Consider the following 21,952-nt stretch of genomic DNA (forward strand, 5'->3'; position numbering starts at 1 on the left):
CGACTGGAACGAGCTGCAAAAAACACTCAAACTGGACTATTTTATCTCCATCTCTTCATTCAAAGACTCAATTAGGGACACTCTTACTGACAGTTGAAAAGACCTCAACAAAAAATAAATGTTCATTCAACTTTTGAATTAATAGCCTGTCCACAGAGAAATAGTCAGAGGGGTCAGAGGGGAAATCACAGACAAGGAATTAATTCCCAGGCCTGCTTTGCAAGTTTGTATAACATTCAACATGACTTGGGAAATATTTGCTTACAGTAAACTATGACCATATTGGGCCACTTGGTGATGTAGATCATGTTTGAGTAGATTCATCAATGCTGGTAGGCTATTAAATAATACATTCATTGTTTCATTCCAAAGTCCTGCGCTGAGCCCATGACTGCGCCCTGATTAATATCTGCTCAAGACAGAAATTAAACCTGAGGGTACAACGCCCTCTGTTGGTAGACGTCACCCAATCCGGAACTAAAATATTTACCTATTAGAATCAGTCCTAAGTATGGTACAATTCGATTGGTTTATGAGAGTTCGCTTTCCTACCATCACGTTTTTCTATTGGTCCTTCGTCTGGTAACGTGTCGTTTTGGGTGTAAATAGTGGAATAGCAGATTGACTTGAAGAAGTCGCAGAAATATAACTGCAATGTGCCAAGAATAATACAAATCCAACAATTTCATGAACAGTTGAAGAGGCGATGGAGGTACATGTATGCATATATGTTGTTTTTCTTCAGAACAATGGTTTGAATAGCTGGTTTGAAGACTGTTCAGATTGGCCTGCATGGTCTCTAGTTACTTCTGCTGAACTGTCGACCAGTAAATATTTAGATGAATTGCTCTCCATTATCTTGTTCTCGCAGATTAATTCGTGCACGGTAGTGTCAGTAATTTACACGAACCCGCTACAATATATCCATCCATGTATTGATAACAAGCTATCTAGCTTGTCAATGCTCACAGATTGTCAAAAGCACTCCTTTCCATCCATATGCGGTTGTTTATATCTAGACTTTCACTTTGACCTTTCCTATGCTGCCACTGTTCACGTGATAATTTAGGAACTACAATTCTCCTTTCTTAAATGGAGCTGTTCAAGTAACGTTATTAGGCTAACATTTAACCTCATCTTCTCAACAGAATCTTCAAAATCTTCCTATTGACATACAGACTAGTAAGCTTTTAGGTAAGATTGGATATAGTAATGAATGGGACATTTTTCTACGAGTCTTTGGATTTCAGTAGTGGTACATTAACCAGCTATCCCCTGTAGACTGGCTGGTGGACCGACGACACTGCAGTCTGAAATGGCAGAGTGCTGTAATGAGCATCCGGGAGAAGATCAACGCTGCGATGCAGGACATGCCAGAGAACGAGGAGATCAAGGAGCTTCTCTCAGGGTCCTGTAAGTCCCTCACTCTCATGACTGCTCCACAGCGACTATTCAGATAAACGCAGATGTCTGGTACTTGCCATTGACATACCAAAATATAATAGTGCTGTTTGTTATTGCAGACATCCACTACTTCCACTGCTTGAGGATAGTGGACATCCTGAGGGGGACTGAGGCCTCTTCCAAAAACATCTTTGGAAGATACTCCTCTCAGAGGATGAAGGTGAAGTGACATACAATGTCTGACAGATGTTTTTGTCATCGTTTATCCCCCAAGTAGCCATCTACAAACCAGTGTTCTCTGTTTTGTTGCTGCAGGACTGGCAAGAAATAGTGTCCCTCTATGAGGCAGACAATGTTTACTTGGGTAAGTGTGAGATGAAATAGTGGGGATCCACAGGGTGTGCAGGCTTTTCAGCTAATCAAGGATTGAATGATTTGTAGTTTAGTGGAATTGAGTTTTTTTCGTAACACTGGGTTGGCATGAAAGCCTCAGTACCCTGTGGGTCCATGCTCAAGACCGAGATGGAGGAACACTGATGGAGGATGTATGAACTAAGATTTGAATATAGACTGGTGAGACTTGAGTGTGACTGAGTATTGACTCTTCCCTGTTGTGTGACGCAGCGGAGGTGGCCAGCTTGTTGAGCCGCACTGTGAGCTATGAGGGTCCGGCCCTGAGGAAGCAGGTAGCCAAGGCCCAGCAGCTTCAGCAGGAGTTGAGCCGGAGAGAGACTGAGTGCCAGAGCTCTGCCGCGGACCTGAGGGAGCGCTTCTACGCAGGCTGCAAGCAGTACGGAATCATGGTGAGGACACACTGAGTGAAATGCTGTGGTATGCATGTGGTGAAAACAGAGGTACAGCATATGCACAGTGTAACGCTGATGCATAGGTACACTGATCCATAGCTGAAGGCAAGGGTACAGTGTGATATTCTGTATTTAAAATGGTACACTTTCCCTGTGCCTGGCTGACACAATTTATTTCTCTCCCAGGGGGAAAATGTGGCTCGGGAGCTGCAGGCTCTGGTGAAGGATCTACCAACGACTCTTGGGGAAGTGGGGAGGGATACAGCCAAGCTAGAGGAGCAAATTCAACTTTACACAGCCTTCACAAACTTTCTCTGTGACTGGTGAGTGTGAAATCCCTTCCAGATTCTGTGGAAAACACAGGACCTTGCTGGGTATGTCTTTTTGAATGGCATCAGTTGTTGAGTAGTGTGTCGTCCTGCCACAGGGATGAGCCAGTGCTGCCCATGCTGACTTTTGCCCAAAAGAGAGGTAACCCCACGTTCTATGAGTGGCGAACTGGAAAAGCACCAGCGGTCATCGAGAGGCCTATAATGGAAGAGGCGCCCCCTGATACGGTCACGGAGGAAACGGTTTGTTGATCTTACACACTCTCTATCATTCTAAGTTGGTCTAAATGATGACAGTGTCCGGGCTGCATCTTGAAACTAGTGTGAAATACTTTTAGGGCATTTGAAAATATCCTCTTAACTTTAAATTCACACACAATTCATCGTTATAGTAAGATGTCATGCTGACGGTGTGTGTCTGTATCTATGTCCATTCAGATTGACTGGGGTGACCTGGGGTGTGGGACAGGGGCAGAAGGGACACAGGATGTGATCACGGTGGAGGATGGAGGAGTGGACTGGGGCATCAGCCTGGAGCCTGGCTCTGAGGTAAGAGTTAAGAGAACATACATTTTGTTCTTCATACATTTCTGTATGAACATTTTAGTGTTTGCCATGAATCTTACTTTCTATTTTCTTACTTACTTTCTAATCCTCTTTGTGGCTTGAGGCACATAAGGCATCAATAAGATGCCTTTTATCTCTTAATGTGTTTTTTTCCCCCATAGGACACAGATGCAGGTGTCATTGATTGGGGAGCGAGTGAAACCCCTATAGAAATTGAGATCTTAGATATGGGCACGGACTGTGAGTATTCTTACCTTTTTATACCTGTAGCTGTAGACACCAAAAAAAGTTGCATAAATTCTACTGCGCAATTTATCTTCCGCATGGTAGCAGCACATTAAGAATGTGAAATGTGACCGTAAACTATGGTCGTGTGACCAGGTCCTGAGGGTGTGGCCAAGGGGGAGGATGCTCTGTCTATATTGGAGACCCCACAGACCCGCAGCCAGTACATCGACGAGCTGATGGAGGTAGGTAACCAGCCGGCTCTAATGCACAACCCTCTGGTGTTGTATGACAACTCTATGGAAAGATTTTGACAAGGCAGTCTCACTGTAATTGTGCATTTATCAGATTATGCTTTGAAATGCGTGGTATTGAAGTGCGTAGGATTACCTTTTTCCGTCGTAAGATTGCAATGTACATGGCGAGTTGGTCTTAGCGCACCATTGTTTACTGACTGGAGATGAGAGCGCAGACTGAGCCAGTGTGGTTGTGTGTTGGGCAGTTGGAGGTATTCCTGACCCAGCGGCTGAGTGAGATGGGAGAGGAGGGCAATGTGGTGGCCATGTGTCAGTTCCAGCTGGCCCCCTCCATCATCCAGGGGCAGACCTGCCAGCGCATCCAGGAGATGCTGGCTGAGGTGCGCCACCTGCTGGACCGGCTGACCAACCTACGGATGCAGCACCTCTTCATGATCCAGGCCTCGCCACGGTGAGTCTTCGTCACAACACAACAACTGTCAGCTTCATCAGTAGTCATCTCTATCATCTTCTCAGACCTCTACAACAACCAGTATTGCCATTAGCTGGTTCCTTGTAAAGGGTATTCAGGGGAACTCCCCATGCTGAGACGGTGTGTGTGTCCCAGGTACGTGGAGCGTGTCTCGGAGGTCCTGAGGCAGAAGCTGAAGCAGGCAGACATCCTCGTGCTGAAGCGGGCCACACTGGCCGAGAAGAGACAGGAAGCTCTGGAAGAGCAGGCCACCCTGGAGCCCCGCATCGACCTGCTGGCTCAGCGCACCCACCAACTCCACAAACTGGTACTGTCCATCTGTCTCTCTCTCGTATGTCTCTGTCTGGTAGATTACAATGACGACGGGCAAGTGTGGGACTCACCTGACCTGTGACTTGTGTTGTGTTTTACAGATTGAAGCGGACATTTCAAAACGCTACAACAACCGGCCTGTCAACCTAATGGGAGTCAATGTGTAGCTGATGTAGTTCACCCAGATTTGTATCATCGTCGTAGCGCCCTAGAAAAAATAAATGTTTGATTTGATGTAAAGGTGTGTTGTTATGAATACTTTTTTCATTATCTGCTGTAAACAACTCTTCAAATAATATACGGGCATTGTTGTACCTGTTTTTAAACAGCTCCTAATGTTGCTAGGCAAGATAGATAGTAGATGTGAAACAGAAATAAGAACACAGTCAGGAGTGAGTATACACATTCTGCACTTGAATGAGACGCACAATGCCAACTCCCCCTAACGTTACACAATTCTTGGTCTAAACCTCAACTTTCTCCTTGAGCTCTTTGTTACCGCAGCCTAAGATTCTAACATGGTGTGTTCTCCTTTTCACCCCTGGGCAGCTAGCTGCATAATCACACTCCCAAAACTCATGACGATCGCAAGATTGAGAGGCTAATGGCCAGTATCATTGAATCTCAACAGATGGATAAAAGGGAGGGAGAGGAGGGTAGATGGTTTACATGGGACTAATAACACATTATTCTGTGAAGCTGCCTTAGAGGGGTTTCTTTTGAAATCACACAAAGCACACCACTTATGGATAACGCTGAGGCTGAGTCAGTATTGTTGAAATGATCTGCACTGTATCCCAATATCGATGCATGTTATTGTCATGCAAATACCCTAGATGATGATGGTGGTGATAAGCAGTGTGTACAGTTCCCCAGAAAAATCCAATGGAGACGAGAATTGAACATTTATCAAACCAATCCCACATTAGAACAATATCTCAATTTCATGGAAATATGTTAGAAGTTTCTCATTAGTTAGCTAGTCAAGTTTGATTATTTTATAGAAATCAATTTTAATCAGCCTCCACAACAATGTTAAGGACCCTGGGACTGAACACCTCCCGCTGCAACTGGATGCTGGACTTCCTGACGGGCCGACCCCAGGTGATGACGGTAGGAAATAACATATCCTCCACGTGGCCACGCACGACTCCAACACCATTAAGTTTGCTTACGACACGACGGTGGGAGGCCTGGTCACCGACAACAATGAAACAGCCTATAGGGAGGAGGTCAAAGACCTGGCAGTGTGGTGCCAGGACAACAACCTCAATGTCAGAAAGACAAAGGAGCTGATCGTGTACTACAGGAAGCGGAGGGTTGAGCACGCCCTCATTCGAAACGACGGGGCTGTAGTGGAGCGGGACAATAGCTTCAAGTTCACTAAAGATCTATCATGATCCACACACACCAACACAGTTGTGAAGAGGGCACGACAACGCCTCTTCCCCCTGTGGAGGCTGAAAAGATTTGGCAAGATTTGGCATCTACAGCTGTACCATTGAGAACATATTGACCGACTCCATCACCACTTGGTAAGGCAACTGCTTGGCATCAGACCGCAAGGCACTACAGAGGGTAGTGTGTGCTGCCCATTACATCACTGGGGTCGAGCTCCCTGCCTTCTTTTTTTGTTCAGCATAGTTAGTCCGTGTAGCTATTTGGCTATCTGCATTGGCCCTTTTTCCACAAGCTTTTTTGACTCCTCACATACGCTGCTGCTACTGTTTATTATCTATCCTGTTGCCTAGTTACTTTATTCCTAGTTATATGTACATACCTCAGTTTCCTCATACCCCTGCACACCGACTCGGTACTGTCTTGGTGTGCTTGTACCATGTTAATTTGTTGGTGATGTGGACACCAAGGAACTTGAAGCTCTCAACCTGCTCCACTGCAGCCCCGTCGATGAGAATGGGGGCGTGCTCGGTCCTCTTTTTCCTGTAGTCCACAATCATCTCCTTTGTCTTGATCACGATGAGGGAGAGGTTGTTGTCCTGGCACCACACGGCCAGGTCTCTTACCTCCTCCCTATAGGCTGTCTCGTCGTCGGGGTTTAGGCCTACCACTGTTGTGTCATCTGCAAACTTAATGATGGTGTTGGAGTCGTGCCTGGCCGTGCAGTCATGAGTGAACAAGGAGTACAGGAGGGGACTGAGCACGCACCCCTGAGGGGCCCCTGTGTTGAGGATCAGCGTGGCAGATGTGTTATCTACCCTTACCACTTGGGGGCGGCCCGTCAGGAAGTCCAGTATCCAGTTGCAGAGGGAGGTGTTTAGTCCCAGGGTCCTTAGCTTATTGATGAGGGCACTATGGTGTTGAACGCCGAGCTGCAGTCAATGAATAGCATTCTCACATAGGTGTTCCTTTTGTCCAGGTGGGAAAGGGCAGTGTGGAGTGCAATAGAGATTGCATCATCTGTGGATCTGTTGGGGCGGTATGCAAATTGGAGTGGGTCTAGGGTTTCTGGTGTTGATGTGAGCCACGACCAGCCTTTTGAAGCACTTTTTAAATTTATTTTTTAACCTTTCTTTAACTAGGCAAGTCAGTTAAGAACAAATTCTTATTTTCAATGACAGCCTAAGAACAGTGAGTTAACTGCCTTGTTCAGGGGCAGAACGACAGATTTGTACCTTGTCAGCTCGGGGATTCGATCTTGCCACCTTTTGGTTACTAGTCCAACGCTTTAACCACTAGGCTACGCTGCCGCCACTTCATGGCTACAGAAGTGAGTGCTACAGGTCGGTAGTCGTTTAGGCATGTTACCTTAGTGTTCTTGGGCACAGGCACTATGGTGGTCTGCTTAAAACATGTTGCTATTGCAGACTCGGACAGGGAGAGGTTGAAAATGCCATTGAAGACACTTGCCAGTTGGTCAGCGCATGCCCGCAGAACACATCCTGGTAATCCGTTTGGCCTTGCCAATGTTGACCGGTTTAAAGGTCTTACTCACATCGGCTGCGGAGAGCGCGATCACACAGTCTTCCAGAACAGCTGGTGCTCTCATGCATGTTTCAGTGTTATTTGCCTCGAAGCGAGCATAGAAGTTGTTTAGCTCGTCTGGTAGGCTCGTGTCACTGGGCAGCTCTCGGCTGTGCTTCCCTTTGTAGTCTGTAATGGTTTGCAAGCCCTGCCACATCCGATGAGCGTCAGAGCCGGTGTAGCACGATTCGATCTTAGTCCTGTATTGACGCTTTTACTTGTTTGATGGTTCGTCTGAGGGCATAGCAGGATTTCTTATAAGCTTCCGGGTTAGAGTCCCACTCCTTGAAAGCGGAAGCTCTAGCCTTTGACTCAGTGCGGATGTTGCCTGTAATCCATGGCTTCTGATTGGGGTATGTACATACAGTCACTGTGGGGACGGCATCATCGATGCACTTATTGATGAAGCCAATGACTGATCTGGTGTACTCCTCAATGCCATCGGAGGAAACCCGGAACATATTTCAGAGCGAGAGCTTTGTATGTGTCTCTGTGTGTGGAGTAAAGGTGGTCCAGAGTTTTTTTCCTCTGATTGCACATTTAACATGCTGATAGAAATTTGGTTAAACGGATTTAAGTTTCCCTGCATTAAAGTCCCCGGCTACTAAGAGTGCTGGTTGAAAACTGTTTTCTGCCCCTCCCAAAAGATAGAATTTGTAGATAATTGGCCCTCTTTCTGGGACTCACCCACAAACAGGACCAAGCCTGGCCTGTTGAGGAGTGACGGACTCCATCCTAGCTGGAGGGGTGCTCTCATCTTATCTACGAACATAGACAGGGCTCTAACTCCTCTAGCTCCACAATGAAATAGGGTGCAGGCCAGGCAGCAGGCTGTTAGCCAACCTGCCAGCTTAGTGGAGTCTGCCACTAGCACAGTCAGTGTAGTCAGCTCAGCTATCCCCATTGAGACCGTGTCTGTGCCTCGATCTAGGTTGGTTCAAAATTAAAGATGGCAGTGTTCGCTTTAGCAATCTCACTAGTATAAAGACCTCCTCCATCCCTGCCATTATTGAAAGAGATTGTGATACCTCACATCTCAAAATAGGACTACTTAATGTTAGATCCCTCACTTCAAAGGCAGTTATAGTCAATGAACTAATCACTGATCATAATCTTGATGTGATTGGCCTGACTGAAACATGGCTTAAGCCTGATGAATTTACTGTGTTAAATGAGGCCTCACCCCCTGGTTACACTAGTGACCATATCCCCCGCGCATCCCGCAAAGGCGGAGGTGTTGCTAACATTTATGATAGCAACTTTAAATTTACCAAAAAAACAACAACGACGTTTTCGTCTTTTGAGCTTCTAGTCATGAAATCTATGCAGCCTACTCAATCACTTTTTATAGCTACTGTTTACAGGCCTCCTGGGCCATATGCAGCGTTCCTCACTGAGTTCCCTGAATTCCTATCGGACCTTGTAGTCATAGCAGATAATATTCAAATTTTTGGTGACTTTAATATTCACATGGAAAAGTCCACAGACCCACTCCAAAAGGCTTTCGGAGCCATCATCGACTCAGTGGGTTTTGTCCAACATGTCTCTGGAGCTACTCACTGCCACTGTCATACTCTGGACCTAGTTTTGTCCCATGGAATAAATGTTGTGGATCTTAATGTTTTTCCTCATAATCCTGGACTATCGGACCACCATTTTATTACGTTCGCAATCGCAACAAATAATCTGCTCATACGCCAACCAAGAATCATTAAAAGTCGTGCTATAAATTCTCAGACAACCCAAAGATTCCTTGATGCCCTTCCAGACTCCCTCTGCCTACCCAAGGACGTCAGAGGACAAAAATCAGTTAACCACCGAACCGAGGAACTCAATTTAACCTTGCGCAATACCCTAGATGCAGTTGCACCCCTAAAAACGAAAAACATTTGTCATAAGAAACTAGCTCCCTGGTATACAGAAAATACACGAGCTCTGAAGCAAGCTTCCAGAAAATTGGAACGGAAATGGCGTCACACCAAACTGGAAGTCTTCCGACTAGCTTGGAGAGACAGTACCGTGCAGTATCGAAGAGCCCTCACTGCTGCTTGATCATCCTACTTTTCCAACTTAATTGAGGAAAATAAGAACAATCCGAAATCTATTTTTGATACTGTCGCAAAGTTAACTAAAAAGCAGCATTCCCCAAGAGAGGATGGCTCTCACTTCAGCAGTGATGAATTCATGAACTTCTTTGAGGAAAAGATCATGATCATTAGAAAGCAAATTACGGACTCCTCTTTAAATCTGCGTATTCCTCCAAAGCTCCATTGTCCTGAGTCTGCACAACCCTGCCAGGACCTAGGATCAAGGGAGACACTAAAGTGTTTTAGTACTATATCTCTTGACACAATGCTGAAAATAATCATGGCCTCTAAACCTTCAAGCTGCATACTGGACCCTATTCCAACTAAACTACTGAAAGAGCTGCTTTCTGTGCTTGGCCCTCCTATGTTGAACATAATAAACGGCTCTCTATCCACCGGATGTGTACCAAACTCACTAAAAGTGGCAGTAATAAAGCCTCTCTTGAAAAAGCCAAATCTTGACCCAGAAATTATTTAAAAAACTATCGGCCTATATCGAATCTTCCATTCCTCTCAAAAATTTTAGAAAAAGCTGTTGCGCAGCAACTCACTGCCTTCCTGAAGACAAACAATGTACACGAAACCCTTCAGTCTGGTTTTAGACCCCATCATAGCACTGAGACTGCACTTGTGAAGGTGGTAAATTACCTTTTAATGACGTCAGACCGAGGTTCTGCGTCTGTTCTCGTGCTCCTAGATCTTAGTGCTGCTTTTGATACCATCGATCACCACATTCTTTTGGAGAGATTGGAAACCCAAATTGGTCTACATGGACAAGTTCTGGCCTGGTTTAGGTCTTATCTGTCGGAAAGATATCAGTTTGTCTCTGTGAATGGTTTGTCCTCTGACAAATCAACTGTAAATTTCGGTGTTCCTCAAGGTTCCGTTTTAGGACCACTATTGTTTTCACTATGTATTTTACCTCTTGGGGATGTCATTCGAAAACATAATGTTAAATTTCACTGCTATGCGGATGACACACAGCTGTACATTTCAATGAAACATGGTGAAGCCCCAAAATTGCCCTCGCTAGAAGCCTGTGTCTCAGACATAAGGAAGTGGATGGCTGCAAACTTTCTACTCTTAAACTCGGACAAAACAGAGATGCTTGTTCTAGGTCCCAAGAAACAAAGAGATCTTCTGTTGAATCTGACAATTAATCTGGATGGTTGTACAGTCGTCTCAAATAAAACTGTGAAGGACCTCGGTGTTACTCTGGACCCTGATATCTCTTTTGAAGAACATATCAAGACTGTTTCAAGGACAGCTTTTTTCCATCTACGTAACATTACAAAAATCAGAAACTTTCTGTCCAAAAATGACACAGAAAAATTAATCCATGCCTTTGTTACTTCTAGGTTGGACTACTGCAATGCTCTACTTTCCGGCTACCCGGATAAAGCACTAAATAAACTTCAGTTAGTGCTAAATACGGCTGCTAGAATCCTGACTAGAACCAAAAAATTTGATCATATTACTCCAGTGCTAGCCTCCCTACACTGGCTTCCTGTTAAGGCAAGGGCTGATTTCAAGGTTTTACTGCTAACCTACAAAGCATTACATGGGCTTGCTCCTACCTATCTTTCCGATTTGGTCCTGCCGTACATACCTACACGTACGCTACGGTCACAAGACGCGGGCCTCCTAATTGTTCCTAGAATTTCTAAGCAAACAGCTGGAGGCAGGGCTTTCTCCTATAGAGCTCAATTTTTATGGAATAGTCTGCCTACCCATGTGAGAGACGCAGACTCAGTCTCAACCTTTAAGTCTTTACTGAAGACATCTCTTCAGTAGGTCCTATGATTAAGTGTAGTCTGGCCCAGGGGTGTGAAGGTGAACGGAAAGGCTGGAGCAACGAACCACCCTTGCTGTCTCTGCCTGGCCGGTTTCCCCTCTTTCCACTGGGATTCTCTGCCTCTACCCCTATTACGGGGGCTGAGTCACTGGCTTACTGGTGTTCTTCCATGTCGTCCCTGGGAGGGGTGCGTCACTTGAGTGGGTTGAGTCACTGAGTTGGGTTGGCATGGGTCCTCAGATCCTCAAAAGGTTCTACAGCTGCACCTTCGAGAGCATCCTGACTGGTTGCATCACTGCCTGGTATGGCATCTGCTCGGCCTCCGACCGCAAGGTACTACAGAGGGTAGTGCGAACGGCCCAGTACCTCACTGGGGCCAAGCTTCCTGCCATCCAGGAACTCTATACCAGGCGGTGTCAGAGGAAGGCCCTAAAAATTGTCAAAGAGTCCAGACACCCTAGTCATAGACTGTTCTCTCTGCTACCGCACGGCAAGCGGTACCAGAGCGCCAAGTCTAGGTCCTAGAGGCTTCTAAATAGCTTTTACCCCAAGCCATAAAACACCTAATCAAATTGCTACTCAGACTATTTGCATTGCCCCCCCCCCCCTTCACAGCGCTGCTACTCTCTGTTGTTATCATCTATGCATAGTCACTTTAATAACTCCACCTGCATGTACATAATCCACCAGCTCGGTGCCATCATGGATCAAGTTATCCAGACCCTGGACCATTGGGAGAGACAGGGAGGTCCACTAGCGCGTTCAACAAAGCAACCCGAACCTCCACTACTCACTCCTTCTGCAACTGGTCCAAGTGGGATGCGTCTCGCCCTTCCCGGGGAGTATGATGGGACAGCGGCATGGTGCCAGGGTTTCCTGTTACAGCTGGACCTATACCTAGGCACCGTTTACCCAGCTCCCTCGGGAAGGGAGAGGGTGTCCGCCCTCATCTCGTGCCTCACAGGGAGAGGTCTGGAGTGGGCCAACGCTGTGTGGGGAGAAGGAGAAGCAGCGTTGGAGGACTTCACCGAGTTCACCCGCCGTTTCCGGGCGGTCTTCGACCACCCGCCTGAGGGTAGAGAGGCGGGTGAGCACCTCTTCCAGCTGAGGCAGGAGATGAGGAGCGCCCAGGAGTTTGCCCTAGAGTTTAGGACCCTGGCTGCCGGCGCGGGATGGAACGACAGGGCCCTGATCGACCACTACCGTTGCAGTCTGTGCGAGGACGTCCGTCGGGAGTTGGCCTGCAGAGACACCACCCTCACGTTGGATCAGCTGGTGGACCTGTCCATCCGGCTGGACAACCTGCTGGCTACCTGCGGACGTTCAAATCGGGGTCCGGTGGTTCCATCCCCTCGCACCCCCTCTCCTGAACCTATGGAGCTGGGAGGGGCGGTGCGTAGGAAGACCAGAGGGGGTTTCAGTTCGTGCACCATCTGTGGCCGCAGAGGACACATTGCCGGTCGGTGCCGGGTTGGTCCCTCTGGGAGTCGAGGCAGCAGGCAGGGCACTCTGGCGTCACCCCAGGTGAGTCTGCACCACTCTCATCCAGAGTCCTCTGTTGTCCAACTGTTTGTACCTGTTTGTTTTCCTGATTTTTCCCCGCATTCCCAGCATAAGGCGCTAGTCGATTCAGGCGCAGCTAGGAATTTTATTGACAGAGCGCTTGCTCGTAGTCTTATGATCTCCATTATCCCTGTGGCTAGACCTTTCCCAGTTCACGCTCTGGATAGTCGACCATTGGGGTCCGGGCTAATCAGGGAAGCCACTATCTCCCTGGCCATGGTGACGCAGAGGAGTCATAAGGAGAGAATCAGTCTCTTTCTCATTGACTCTCCTGCGTTTCCCGTGGTACTGGGCCTTCCCTGGTTGGCTCATCATAACCCCTCTATTTCATGGCAACAGAGGGCTCTCACAGGGTGGTCGCGAGAGTGCTCGGGGAGGTGTGTAGGGGTTTCCGTTGGTGCTACCATGGTGGAAAGTCCAGACCAGGTCTCCACCATGCGCATTCCTCCAGAATATGCCGATTTGGCTCTCGCCTTCTGTAAGAAGAAGGCGACTCAATTACCACCCCATCGACGAGGGGATTGTGCGATAAATCTCCTGGTAGATGCTGCACTTCCCAGGAGTCACGAGTATCCGCTGTCGCAAGTGGAGACGATGGCTATGGAGACATATGTCTCCGAATCCCTGCGTCGGGTGTACATTCGGTCATCCACTTCACCCGCCTCCTCAAGTTTCTTTTTTGTGAAGAAGAAGGATGGAGGTTTTTGCGCCCGTGCATTGATTATCGAGGTCTCAATCAAATCACGGTGAGGTACAGTTACCCGCTACCTCTTATCACCACGGCGATTGAGTCAATGCACGGGGCGTGCTTCTTCACAAAACTGGATCTCAGGAGCGCATACTACCTGGTGCGTATCTGGGAGGTAGACGAGTGGAAGACGGCGTTTAGTACCACCTCAGGGCATTATGAGTACCTCGTCATGCCGTACGGGTTGATGAATGCTCCATCAGTCTTCCAATCCTTTGTCGACGAGATTTTCAGAGACCTGCACGGGCAGGGTGTAGTGGTGTATATCGATGACATTCTGGTACATTCTGCTACACGTGCCGAGCATGTGTCTTTGGTGGGCAAGGTACTTGGACGACTGTTGGAGCATGACCTGTTCGTCAAGGCTGAGAAATGCCTGTTCTTTCAGCAAGTCGTCTCCTTCCTAGGGTATCGCATTTCCACGTGGAGATGGAGAGTGACCGCATTTCAGCCGTGCGTAATTGGCCGACTTCCACCACGGTAAAGGAGGTGCAGCGATTTGTAGGGTTTGCCAATTACTACCGGAGATTTATCGGGGGTTTTGGTCAGGTGGCTGCTCCCATTACCTCACTGCTGAAGGGGGGTCCTGTACGTCTGCAGTGGTCAATTGAGGCGGACAGGGCTTTTGGGCAACTAAGGGCTCTGTTTACCTCGACGCCCGTGCTGGCCCATCCGGATCCCTCTTTGGCGTTCATAGTGGAGGTGGACGCGTCTGAGGCTGGGATAGGAGCGGTGCTCTCTCAGCTCTCGTGTACGCCACCGAAGCTCTGCCCCTGTGCCTTCTTCTCGAAGAAGGCACAGCGCCCGGCGGAGCAAAACTATGACGTGGGGGACCGGGAGCTGTTGGCTGTAGTCAAGGCCTTGAAGGCGTGGAGACATTGGCTTGAGGGGGCTAAACACCCTTTTCTCATCTGGACTGACCACCGTAATCTGGAGTACATCCGGTCAGCGAGGAGACCCTCGCCAGGCAAGGTGGGCCATGTTTTTCACCCGTTTTGTTTTCACCCTTTCGTACAGACCAGGTTCCCAGAACGTTAAGGCAGACTAACTGTCCAGGCAGTATGACACAGAGGAGCGGTCCATGGATCCCACTTCCATACTCCCCGCCTCTTGTTTGGTGGCGCCGGTAGTGTCATGACGTTGGCCTGTGGGTAAGGTTTATGACCCCCCCCCCCATAAATACCTTTCTCTCTTCCCCTCTCTGAATCTACTGAAGGACCTGAATAGCCTGTGTTAAATATAGAGAGTCTGGGAACATCAAACAAATGGGGAAAGGTACCACATATTTTGTTAATAAAACCAGTTGGAAATATGCTTGGGAACGTAATGAGTATGTATGTCAGTTCGGTTGTCATCTGAGACATTATGACTGATGACAGGACGACATAAACTGTATCTGAGAAAGTATACACCCTCTAGTTATCAGAGTCACATGGAATTGTTATGCAATTGAAATGTTTGATATTGAAAATGTTTGTTAGGAGATGAAATGTAATTTTAGCTTCCGAATGAGAGAATTGGGTTTTCATAAGGAAAGTGCCCTGCTCGATCAGTAACCCAACCCTGTGAAGAGACAGCGGTTATAAACGATGAAACACCTCCCTCCCCCTCTCCACTATATAATCCTTTGACGAAAAGATAACCACGTTGGTTCCAGTACGGGAGGTCTGCAGCCTCTACGTTAGAAGGACACACATGTCAAGTACAGAACTAAGCCAACCTCGGCGTGAGCTCTGGTATGAACTGGTATGAACTTTGAGCTTATTCACTACAGAAGTGCTACTTCCTAGCCGTTGAGTTAGCAGCGGCCGCTGCTAACGTGGGTTAGGAAAGGACGAACGACGGATCCAGTCTAACAATCAGACGAAGATACCACCACGTATCCAATGGACCACCATTAACATTCTTCCGAAAACAGGGAGATCTGTTGGCCAACCCGACCAGCATCTACGACCAATCTACCGAAGCGCAGCTCAGAGTAAATATTTATTGCATTTTCCTTTTCCAAATGGGCGGTAATTTAGAATGCATAAGATAATGTATTTACGATAGCATAGCTGCTGTTTCTGTGTTCCTAAATCTTCCCGCTCTTTCATTCAAGCCCAACCCCCTTTCTTTTGTGTAACCAGCCGTCATATCTGTTCCGTCTACCGGGACGTTTTCTGTATGACATCATTGTATTCTGTGTATTTGTAATTCTGTGTGATTAGTTAGGTATTTAGTAAATAAATAATTAAACCCAATTTTGTATTGCTGATTCAACTTGTTAGCCAGGGTTCGTGAAGATAGCCAAGAATTTACAACTTTCATTATGAGACTGAAAATAAGACAAGGGTTAATATTGACTGCTATCGAGGTAAAATATTACTAAGTATTTTAAGAGTTTATTCGGAAGATAACAGCTCTATAAACGTTCTTCCGTGGTGCCCCGACTTTCTAGTTAATTACATTTACATGATTAGCTTAATCAGGTAATATTAATTACAGAGAAATCATTTTATAAGTTAGCATGTCATATCACTTAATCCGGCATAGCCAAAGACACGACAGTAGTGTGGGAGCTGGACGCAGACATTGAGCGGGCATTACGTGCAGAGCCCACTCCCCCTCAGTGTCCAGCTGGGCGTCTGTACATTCCATCTGCTGTCAGCGACCGATTGATCTATTGGGCCCACACGTCACCCTCCTCTGGTCATCCAGGGATTGGTCGGACAGTGCGCTGTCTTAGTGGGAGGTACTGGTGGCCCACCTTGGCTAAGAATGTGAGGGTTTATGTTTCCTCCTGTTCGGTGTGCGCCCAGTGTAAGGCTCCTAGGCACCTGCCCAGAGGTAAGTTACAACCCTTACCCGTTCCACTACGGCCGTGGTCGCACCTGTCAGTGGATTTCATAACCAATCTTCCACCTTCACAGGGAAACACCACGATCCTTTTCTAAGTCCTGTCGTCTCCTCCCTTTGCCCGGTCTCCCTACGGCCCTACAGACTGCGGAAGCCCTGTTTACTCACGTCTTCCGGCACTATGGGGTGCCTGAGGATATAGTGTCTGATCGGGGTCCCCAGTTCACTTCGAGGGTCTGGAGGGCGTTCATGGAACGTCTGGGTGTCTCGGTCAGCCTTACCTCAGGTTTTCACCCCGAGAGTAACGGGCAGGTGGGAAGAGTTAACCAGGAAGTGGGTAGATTTCTGAGGTCTTATTGCCAGGACCGGCCGGGGGAGTGGGCAGCGTTCGTGCCTTGGGCAGAGATGGCCCAGAACTCACTCCGCCACTCCTCCACTAACCTCTCTCCCTTTCAGTGTGTGTTAGGGTATCAGCCGGTTCTGGCTCCTTGGCATCAGAGTCAGACCGAAGCTCCTGCGGTGGATGACTGGTTCCGGCGCGTGGAGGAGACATGGGACGCCACCCATGTTCATCTTCAGCGCGCCGTGCTGCGCCAGAAAGGGGGCGCAGACCGTCACCGCAGTGAGGCCCCGGGGTTCACAACGGGGGACCGGGTCTGGCTCTCGACCCGGAACCTGCCCCTCCGCCTGCCCTGTCGGAAGCTGGGTCCGTGGTTTGTGGGGCCATTTAAAGTCCTGAGGAGAGTGAACGAGGTATGTTATAGGTTACAGCTCCTCCTGATTACCGCATTAACCTCTCGTTCCATGTGTCTCTCCTCAGGCCGGTGCTGGCTGGTCCATTCCAGGAAGCTGAGGTGCGGGAGGTTCCTCCGCCTCCTCTGGACATCGAGGGGGCCCCGGCGTACTCCGTTCGATCCATCCTGGATTCGAGACGTCGAGTGAGGAGCCTTCAATACCTCGTGGACTGGGAGGTTACGGTCCGGAGGAGAGATGCTGGGTTCCGGAGGAGGACGTGTTGGACCCTTCTATGTTGCGGGATTTCCACCGTCTCCATCCGGATCGCCCTGCATCTCGTCCTCGAGGCCGGTGTCGACGCGCTGCTGGAGCCGCGCGTCAAGGGGGGATACTGTCACGACTTCTGCTGAAATCGGTTCCTCTCCTTGTTCGGGCGGTGTCCGGCGGTCGTCGTCACCGGTCTTCTAGCCATCGCGATCCATTTTTCATGTTCCATTTGTTTTGTCTGGTTCTCACACTCACCTGGTTTCAATTCCATAATTACATGTTGTATATGTTCCCTCTGTTTCCCCCATGTCCTTGTCGGGAATTGTTTATCGTAAGTACGTGTGCTTTATGTGACTGGTGCGATACGGGTTTTGTTGCCCATGTTTTTGTTATTTTTGTATGCCGGTAGTTATGCACATTAAACGGCTCCGGCTATTTACCAAGTTCTGCTCTCCTGCGTTTGACTTCCATGCCACCAGTTACGCACCCCTGACACCTGTTGTATTCGGTGCATGTGACTAATAAAATTAGATTTGATTTACTGGTACCCCGTGTATATAGCAAAGTTATCATGTGTATCATTACCTTTATTATTTTGTGTTATGACTTTTCTATTATTTATCTTTTCTTTCTCTCTGCATTGTTGGGAAGGGCCCATAAGCATTTCACTGTTAGTCTACACCTGTAGTTTACTTAGCATGTGACAAATAACATCTGATTTGATTTGAATGTATTATAAGCATACTGATAATTCTAGCAGTGGAGTGGACAGATGTTGAACCTCTGTAGCCCAAAAGACTAGGGTTGCCAAGGCAACTGGCCAAGTGTCCCCTGCTGTCGTCACTCTTCCTTGGTCATTGATCGCCTCTCATCTCACCAGCTCTCTCTGCTGGCATTGTCTGTGCACATACATACCCTCTTTAAAATATACTAAATATATTTTCTTATGTTTTTATTGATGATGCAGGATAATGGAAAAACTGCAAATTGCCAGATACACATTTTGTTCAATCCAGTCATTTATCATCACGGGGCTCATCATACAGTTCATTTTCAAAGGCATTGAGAATGTGCTAACACTCGTTCAGCATTGATTTTGCAAGGTCCAATCTTTTGCAAATGACTATCTTAAAAATACAAAATTCAAAAACAATTGGCATTTATTTATAATCGGGACATAAAGTTCACATATGCTACAGTATTATGCTTTATCTAGATCTACAACAACCAGAGACCAGGGTGAATGCAAAGTTTGAATTCATGTTTGACTGAACTGAGGATAAACTTGCGTTCAGCATTATCACCTATTCAAATCTCAACCTCTCACAAACGTCAGCAGTCGAACATGGTTCATTGAAGTAAAAAAAAAAAAAAGTAAAATATTACCTCCATGCATTTGTCAATTATCCATAATCAGATATTTCACCTTTGATCCTCGACAAAATCCATGTTAACAATACTGGTTCTGGGGCAGGGCAGGTCAAAGCTGGAATCCATATTACCCAACATTGGAGGCTTCTTCCTCAGCCTCTTCGCCTCGTTCTGCAGTTTCTGCCGGATGTACCCTTTAATTTCCGCATCTGTCTTTCCAGGAAAAAAATACTGAACTGTCCCTGTGGAAATAGTCACATGAAATGTACATTTGCGTGCGGAACTCCCTTAAACAGAAATTATTACAGTTGTGCATAACACGTGTTTTTTCTCTCATGTATGTCAATTCATAGAGGTGGTTGAAGGTTAGAAAACTAGGGCAGGAACAGTTAGGAAACAGTGACAATACAGTTATTATGCAAGTCAAAACCAAAGGCTACACCGATTGTAGATATTTAAGACATTCCAACTATCTTTTTCAAACAATAATCAAATAAACATTAGCCTAATAATGCATTTTGCACTGAACCTCAGTGTTCTGTGCTGTCTTTATTATGTCTCCCAATAAGGTATGTTGAGGGAAAGGCTGCTTACTCAGAATGGCCTGGACCTCCTCAGTAGGGAGAGCAGGTTTGGTCTGAGACCTCTTGTTGTACACCAGCCCTGAGATGGAGTGGGAGGCTAGGCAGTCCCTCTCATACAGCCCTCGCAACAGGTCATTGGTCAGTTTCTGAGCTGTAGTGCCAGTGTTGCACCGTTCCAACAGCTCGTGGGTAATGAACTGAGGACAAAATAAGATGTGTATATATAAGACTTGGAGACTGACAACCAGTTCAAAAGAGGCAGGGTGTGGGTGTAGGTCAAGTTTGTTTTTTTACACCAAATATTCCAACGAGAAGATGAAAATAAGCGTTCTTTCTGGAAGGTCCAGCCCAGGTAGTATCTCATCCATTTATTTAAATGTTTTATCCCATTTCGTTCCTATTGAACATGACCCAAAAATCAGTGTAGTGGTTTATCTGTACCTCAGTGAAGACTCCATCCCAATGGTGCCTGTGTAGTTTCTGGGGTAAGGCCCCCTGTTTCTCCCACTGCCCATTCATCCCAGTTGGGCAGGCCAGTAAATCTGGGGTCATGGCATCTCCACTGACAAGTCCTACAGTTAGGCTAGGACGTGATGCTTGGACAGACGTCTTGCTGTCCTCATTCGACCACCTCTGGGTCTTTTCTATCAGGGCTTTAAGGTTTCTGGATAGCTCTCCACAAGCTGTCAAGTCATCCACACAAAATGTCCTAAACATTTAACTTCACTCTGGATCAAATGTGTAAAGTTTCAAGAGGATTTCATTCATTCATTTTAATCTCCTCACCTGTAAGGCACTGAATTTGGTCTTTCAGGCTTTCCATCTCTCTTTGCATGCAAATCACCATAGCAATGAGTTTCATCTTTGAGTATGACTGCAGAAACTCTGACTCCTGCCATGACAATACAAAATCACAATTGGATGTTGGGTATTGGAAGGAATGTTCAAGATAACATCACATCACAAATTGTCCACACCTGTGCAGAAGGAGTGGGTTGTGTGAAAATAAAACATGTCAGAGGCTTACCTCTGTATTGGAATTGCTGTCCCTCAGGTGATACAAATTAGGACTGCCCAGCTCAAAAGCCTGTAAAAAATAGGATTTCAAAGTTCTTATACATTTTAGTCATTTAGCAGACACTCTTATCCAGAGCAACTTACAGTAGTGAATGCAAACATGTCATGCATTTTTTTTTCTTTCTTTTTGTACTGGCCCCCGTGGGAATCAAACCCACAACCCTGGCGTTGCACACACCATGCTGGCATTGCAAACACCATGCTCTACCAACTGAGCCACAGCATACAGTTATCATCCAAACTTTTAACTATTTCATTAACATTACGAACTTTCTCTGAAATAAGACATAACTTTCAAAGCCTATTTCATGAGATACCCTTTATAACAGGACAACATAAAAAATGACTGCTTTGAAGTTGTGACATAAAGTAACAAAACATATAAATGCACACTACACACAATCCAAAAAAGAGCCGCCTTTTGTTCAATGGAGAAGCAGTTAATTTAGTACCATGTTTTACCCAGATGATCTCCATGCTTGCACCCCAAGCCTAGTGTCCATTGGTCAAATCACAGCTAACAACAACATATGCCATACTTGGTGGTGCATTTATTATAGAATAGACATGTTTCAAGATATACAGTATGTAACTGTATAAGTAACAAACCCTTATCCACTTCTGGAAGCCGGCTGAGGATGAAGAATTTTCGTCGACTTTCTTTTTATCAAGATACATCTGTTTTCTTCTTTTCTGCACCCCATGCTGTTAGACAGTTATGGCATGATTAAGTTAAAACACGTTTATTCAAACTCACAGCAGTTGTTAATATTTTAAGATCAAAACATTTTATGGCAATAGGCTACTCTTACAAAGCTTACATCGACTTTTTGAGCCCCGTCTTCATCTCCTTCACTTTCGTAGTCAAGGACTCGTTTCGCCTTTGATTTCCTTCTCATATTTCTATTCCATTAATTGCCTTGCAGAAGAAACTGTGCCCAGCATACTGCACGTGTTCAAAATATTGGGGAAGACTGATAAGTGAAAGTGTCATGGGTAAACGGAGGAGGGTAACGCAAGAGGGGACGCTTGCTGTCGTTCTTCTACTCCAGAACCAGCATGCGAAAACATCCCCTTTGATGCCCGCCTACACAGAGAGAGGGAGTGAGGATTTTATACACTGAGGCGTAACGTGGCACTGTTACGTTGTAGCCGTGAATGATTCGATAATGATTTGTATCCCTCTCAAAGTTACATTGTACCTTTTGCTACCTAATAGGTCACTTTGGGGTGATGAGAATCAGAAAATTACTTTTAATTTTACCAATAAGAATTAGAAGAGTATTTTCATTCCTTTTTCTTTCTATTATAATTATTGACACTATCAAAGCATACTTTTTTGATGCATGTATGCATTGCATTAAACAGTCAAAGCAATACTTTTGTTGAGAGATGATATGCTTGTGTGGTGATGTAACTGACAAATTCGTCACAGTTTCAGTTAATTTGCTACAAACGTATAGTTCATAAACATATTTTCTTGAAAAGAAGATACATTCTTTGAAATACTGGTTGATTGATAGTTTAGAAAAA

The 21,952-nt window shown here is 46.4% G+C and overlaps 2 protein-coding genes across 2 annotated transcripts; one reads left to right on the forward strand and one right to left on the reverse strand.

The window, feature by feature from the left end:
- The first annotated feature begins 615 nt into the window (after positions 1-615).
- cdk5rap3 (CDK5 regulatory subunit associated protein 3) lies at positions 616-4,606 on the forward strand. Its single transcript, NM_001139615.1, has 14 exons — positions 616-712; positions 1,149-1,194; positions 1,282-1,413; positions 1,524-1,624; positions 1,720-1,768; positions 2,029-2,207; positions 2,397-2,533; positions 2,638-2,782; positions 2,978-3,088; positions 3,268-3,346; positions 3,488-3,576; positions 3,834-4,039; positions 4,196-4,367; positions 4,474-4,606. The coding sequence occupies exons 1-14, from the start codon at positions 707-709 to the stop codon at positions 4,537-4,539; spliced, it is 1,518 nt and encodes a 505-aa protein (NP_001133087.1). The 5' UTR covers positions 616-706; the 3' UTR covers positions 4,540-4,606.
- A 13,923-nt stretch (positions 4,607-18,529) lies between these two features.
- On the reverse strand, positions 18,530-21,524 carry si:ch211-194k22.8 (uncharacterized). Its single transcript, XM_014159228.2, has 7 exons — positions 21,241-21,524; positions 21,029-21,124; positions 20,370-20,429; positions 20,129-20,234; positions 19,784-20,025; positions 19,353-19,539; positions 18,530-19,000 (listed from the first exon to the last, which is right to left on the reverse strand). The coding sequence occupies exons 1-7, from the start codon at positions 21,316-21,318 to the stop codon at positions 18,810-18,812; spliced, it is 960 nt and encodes a 319-aa protein (XP_014014703.1). The 5' UTR covers positions 21,319-21,524; the 3' UTR covers positions 18,530-18,809.
- Between the last annotated feature and the right edge of the window lie 428 nt (positions 21,525-21,952).

This window comes from Salmo salar, chromosome ssa19 (genome assembly GCF_905237065.1).
Source record: "Salmo salar chromosome ssa19, Ssal_v3.1, whole genome shotgun sequence".
Classification (NCBI taxonomy): domain Eukaryota; kingdom Metazoa; phylum Chordata; class Actinopteri; order Salmoniformes; family Salmonidae; genus Salmo; species Salmo salar.

Coding starts and splice junctions, on each gene's coding strand:
- si:ch211-194k22.8 (XM_014159228.2), bottom strand. CDS start 21,318: ATGAGAAGGAAATCAAAGGCGAAACGAGTCCTTGACTACGAAAGTGAA. Junction 20,026..20,128: donor CCAAATTCAGTGCCTTACAG/GTGAGGAGATTA, acceptor ATGACTTGACAG/CTTGTGGAGAGCTATCCAGA. Junction 19,001..19,352: donor GGAGGTCCAGGCCATTCTGA/GTAAGCAGCCTT, acceptor CTATTTCCACAG/GGACAGTTCAGTATTTTTTT.
- cdk5rap3 (NM_001139615.1), top strand. Junction 1,625..1,719: donor ACTCCTCTCAGAGGATGAAG/GTGAAGTGACAT, acceptor TTGTTGCTGCAG/GACTGGCAAGAAATAGTGTC. Junction 2,534..2,637: donor ACAAACTTTCTCTGTGACTG/GTGAGTGTGAAA, acceptor GTCCTGCCACAG/GGATGAGCCAGTGCTGCCCA.